Source organism: Centruroides sculpturatus, unplaced genomic scaffold (assembly GCF_000671375.1).
Source record: "Centruroides sculpturatus isolate CEXI.00-Female unplaced genomic scaffold, Cexi_2.0 scaffold209, whole genome shotgun sequence".
Classification (NCBI taxonomy): Eukaryota; Metazoa; Arthropoda; class Arachnida; order Scorpiones; family Buthidae; genus Centruroides; species Centruroides sculpturatus.
The window spans coordinates 647,113-652,538 of record NW_019384446.1 but is presented as its reverse complement, the minus strand read 5'-3'; the positions used below and the strand labels follow the sequence as shown (position 1 = coordinate 652,538).

Genomic DNA, 5,426 nt, shown 5'->3' with positions numbered 1-5,426 from the left:
CTTTATTTTGTTTTCATTGGCTTCAACTGGCCATCCAGAACGTGGTGCACCTTCAATATTGAAATTGCCAGAACGAAATTTTGTAAATCAGTTTTGGCACTGTCTTTCTCTTAACACATCATCTCCATACATGTACCACAATTTTTTTCTTGCTTGAACAGCATTTTGATTTTTTGGTAATAAAAAAGCAAAGTATGCCGAAAATGATGCTTTTGATCTTCCATATTTGATGGGACACAAAAAATAAACAATTGCACAAAATCAAACAAAATTTTTTACAAATAAGCCTTAAAATGCTAGCTGTCAAAATATATAATGATAATATGGTTTAGAATAAAAATGGTGGGAAAAATACGACTAATCCGTCTAGTGGTAAAAAAAAACAAACTTACTTTCCGAACAACCCAATACATATTGTAAAATTAAAAAGTGATTCTTAAGAAACTTGAAAATATTCCAAAAGTTCCTTAACTTTACTTTCATTACTTAAATTTTGTATAATAAAACTTAAAAATGTGAATTTAAAAAAAATGTCAATTGTAGAATATTTTGACAGCTTTAAAATAGTAGACTTGAAAAAACATCATTACTGAAAGAATTTCAAAGGTTTTTAATAAATGGAATGGACAAGTTTATTTCTTCTTTCTGTCACTAAATTAGCTGTGGATCAAGTATGTCCATTACATACATGAAAATTGATTTTGTATATATACTGTATAGTGTAATGTCAATTTGAAACAGAATTTCTACTGCAAATGTGCTAATAGCTGCATAGATCTATTATAATTTTTCTTTTACAAATATAGCATTTCAAACCACTTTAACTCAACAAATCTGAAATCCATTGCAGTGAAAATGTAAAACTAAGTTCTATATCCAATCTTTGTTGTTCAGCATTACAGATATTTGAAATTTACAAATAATTTAGAAAGCAATGAAAAGATTAACTTGAGTGAAGGTGCAAATAATATGCTTCTTTGAAATTATTTCTAAAGGATTAAAAGGTATTGCTTTTTTCTCTTGACAGGTTGATAGTCTGATGCCTTAAACACTTTGGCTATCACCCCATGGGACCCGAGAATGAATCCGGGTGGGTGAAATGTCCTGGGAATTTTTCACGGGCAGTTTGTTGTGGATATGTCAGGCCTCATTCCTCAACATTTAGTTGCTGCCATTTTGGGCTAAGACAAAAATGGGGGTGACTGGGTTGTGTAACAATGACTAAAGTGTGGAGAATGCCCTCTTAGTATCTACAGGGTCGGAGAGAGTCAAAATATTAAAAAATATTCTATTATCTGTAATTTGTCTGAATTAAAGATGTTTGATGTTTAATTAATATTCATTATATAAAAAAAAATAGTGAATATTAATTAATTCATTCTTATTAAAAAATTTGGATTATATTGCATTTTACAATTTAAAAGTTATAGAATTTTAACCTTTTCACCACAATATGAAACATAAATTTAGTTAGCATTAATTACAATTACCAGAATATTACAGTAGAGTATCGATTATCCGAATACAGATCACTGAAACATCGGTTAACTGAAAGCGTTCCAGTAGGCAAATTCAAATTTTTGCTAGGGCTGTGGCGTTGCAGCAATCCTCCCCTCCTTGCCAAACTAAACTGTAGGTCTAGTTTAATGTATTACATTATGTAAGGTATGTATTTGTATGATGTGTGATACAAATTATATACAGTACAGTTTTGTGTTTAATATATTTTTTGTAAATGATCAGTTATCAAAACAACCCCAGTCCCGAATTATTTTGGATAATCGATGCTCACTCTATTTAATATTGTCTGACTAATGTTAAATAACTTATTAAAGTAAAACATTATGGAACTATTAATTCAATATTTATATTTGCCTTTTTCAGGAAACAGTCAATATTTCGATTCTTCTAACAGACGAAGCAGAAGTCCCAGTGGACAGGTGGACATCAAGGACCAGTCCGGCTCCTATCAAAGTTCTGACTCAGACTTTTATTGACGGTCGTTGTCTCCGTCTTCCTTGGAAATGAAAATTCTACTTCACAAACTGATGTGCCTTTGTTAAAATAGTATCGTGACCAATGGATTCTTATCCTAGCATTTTTGTGATTATTAATGATTTATTTTAAGAGAGGGGAACATTGTAAAAAAGTTATTTGTTGTTTTTCTGTTGACAGTTAAAGTTTTAGAAAATACTTTATTCTCCGTGTATAAATATGTATAAAATTTCACTTTATTGTAAAAAGATGACATTCCTGAAAGTTGTCCTATTTAGATGATATAAAAGTGTTTTAAATAACAACAAATGTTTGATTTAGGTCTTTCAAAGTTTTACAGAATATTTAATGAAATCCTATTTCTTTCTGAAACTATTTAGAAAGAATCTTAATATAGGAAATGAGATTGTACCTTTTTAAGAGTTTGAATGTAATGATTTTATTGGGTTTGAAAAATCTCATTTTTTTTTTATTAAAGTAATATTTACTGAATTTGTTATAATTATTTATAACCAAGCAATTCATTTATTTTCCCATTTAAAAGCCTTATTTGAAATTTTAAGCTACATTGATTTTTCCCTCACAATGAGAATATTATCTACAAGCTTGAATTAAATTTCTTTTCAATATAGTATGGTTGCTGTTTATTCAATTTCTATGTATAGTGTCCTTTTAATCTGAAAAATTTTTTCGGTAGACAATCTCGCAGCTTTCTGGTCAGAAAATTACGGTTTTATTTCAAAAATTGAACTACAAATGCATTTCAGGTTGGTTTAAGTTTCCAACCCATTTTCAGTGCTGTTCAAAAAAATAGACACAAACAAAAGAGGGGTTGGAAACTTAAACCAACCTGAAATGCATTTGTAGTTCAATTTTGAAACAAAACCGTAATTTTCTGACCAGAAAGCTGACAGATTGTCTAACAAGAAAAATTTTTTGGATTAAAAGGACGCTATATATAGAAATTAAATTTCTTTTATTAAATTAAGTTATTTTAATTAATAAAAGAATTCTGTGTTAAAAATTTTGAAAATAAACTGTTATATTGAAATTAATTTCTGAAAACTCTACAAAATCACAATTTAGTTTGATTTCATATAGGAATATGAGAGAATTCTGAGTAAGTAATGCTATTAATGAGTTAACTTTCAGTCTTAATCTATAAATATATAAATTAAATTTTTGATATTTCAGAATGCCAGAATCATTGAGGATAATCTAATTTGAGTTTGGTTTTTTATTTGATATTTAAGTAAAAGTTCTGAAAATTGTCTCTATAATAGAGATAAATGTGCTACTAGTTTCTATTTAAAAATCATTTATTTATTATGGATCGATAAATTTATTTTCTTGAAAAATGACAAATTTTATTAACATATTGATTCTCAATATAAAAAATTTTTTTTTTATTTCTGCTTTCGTAATCTTTTTCACACTTGCATTTACTCATTTAAAATAAAATATACATTGCTAACCTAAAAGTAATGAACGTTTGAGTGATGGAGGCAATTACAACCCTCTGCTAAAAGTAATTAGATCATCTTCAAAACTATTGATTTTGTAGTTTTGATTGCATATAACTATTTTCAGTTAAGTTTTACAAATTTACTTAAATAAATATTGAATTTTGAGAAAAAAAATTAACAGAAAAAAATTCAAACAATATAATTTTTTGTAATGTTAAAACACATTAAAATCACTTGCATATGTGAGACAAAAATTTTAGACTGGCAAAATTCTTTGACAAAAATATTAGACCATGCTTGTTTGAAATCTTGTAGGATTACTTATGGCTTTTATTAAAGATGCAGTTCATTTTGGAATTTGATCTACAAGATATTGACACTCATTTGGTGGAATTTCATTTCCAACATCTCTTTCAATTCCTCCTTGTTGCTCGTGGTTTTGTTTTAAATGTTTTTTTCCTTCAAAATACTGTACCACAAATTTTTAATTAGATTCATATCAGGAACAGTCGTAGTGTTTGTATTAGGTATTTCCTGCAGGTGCACAGCTTTTTGTCTTCAAGTGTCATGGATGCATGTTCAATTTGCTTCAAAGATGGCAGCCCGGTTTGGGATCTAGTAGTTATATGTCATTGGAAATAACTATAGGAAAGTGACCATGCACATGCTTATTGATGAAATACAGAATTAAAGAATAATTCTGAAACCAACAGGGATAGGCAAGAAAGTCCAATTACAAAATTATTTATTAGTACAAAATAATACTTCAGCGGAAACAACTAAGAAAGTAGTAAACATTTATACACACGACAACACAGATGTAATGCAAAATTTGTGCAGCACAGGTGCAGCTGATCTATCAAGTAGTGTATTGTACACAGTGTATAAAGTGTATATCATCAGTGATGATACAATTCTGGATTTGGGACAGAATTGTATCTTGAACAGTATGCAGCATTTCAGGGGTTAAGAAAATGGAAAACTCTTCTGAAACAAACTGGGGGCCATTTTCTGACACAATACTGTCAGTTATACCATGAGTAGTCATCAGTTCTCAAAGTGCCTTAATCACTGCTGTTGTTGTTGTAGAAATCATGAGCTTCACCTCTAACCATTTTGATGTCACACCTACTACTACTAGAAACATTTTTCCTTGAAATGGGCCTGCAAAGAGTATGTGGAGACTAGACTATGGTCTTTTTGTGGTTTTCCACAGGTGAATATGGGCAATAGGAGGTGAGAAGCGATTATTCTGACAACCTTGACAGGTGTTTACCATTAACTCAATCTCATAGTTGATGTGTGGCCACTACACATATGATTATACCAATGCCTTCATTCTCACAATACCAGGGTGGTCAATATGAAATTTGTTCAGAATTTTCTTCTGTATCTGATACAGTATTATTACTCCAGTTCCCCATAGCAAGCATTCCTTGTACAGCGATAGTTCAGTATGACAACTGAAAAATGCAGAAAGATCGAGTTTATAATCATATGCATTGAGAATCTGTGTCCAATGCAGCATATGGAGTGAAAAAAATTAATGTCAGCTTATCAGTTGTAAATAGTCCCAAAAGTGGTTTGTAGTCTGTATAAATAATAAATTTTGTTCCAAAAAGGAAATGATGAAAACAGTTTACTTCATAAACAACAGCACCATCTTCCTTATTGATTTGTGTATAGCCATGTTCAGTCTTTGTTACTGTGTGAGATGCAAAAGCCATAGATGATTCTTTTCCATTCTGTGAATGCAAACTGAGAACTGCACATATGCCTGCAGGAAAAGTATGATTTCCTTGGTTCTATTAAAGGGAACAAATATGCTTTCTCGTGAAAGGAGAGTTTTTAGTTCATTGAAGGCTCTTTGATGTATTTCTGTCCATTTCCAGGATGTGTCCTTTGTCAATAGTCTGTATAGGGGTTCTGTGATAGTGACCCTATGGTGCAGAAAATTATAAAAGT

General features: G+C 30.1%; 1 protein-coding gene across 1 annotated transcript in view; it reads left to right on the top strand.

The window, feature by feature from the left end:
• LOC111620394 (serine/threonine-protein phosphatase 6 regulatory ankyrin repeat subunit A-like) overlaps positions 1-2,448 on the top strand; it is a 181,244-nt gene extending 178,796 nt beyond the window's left edge. Inside the window, exon 30 of the mRNA XM_023362308.1 lies at positions 1,885-2,448. Coding sequence (XP_023218076.1) covers positions 1,885-1,997 — 113 coding nt within the window. The 3' untranslated portion in view covers positions 1,998-2,448. The remainder of the gene's footprint in view (positions 1-1,884) is intronic.
• Positions 2,449-5,426: the final 2,978 nt, after the last annotated feature.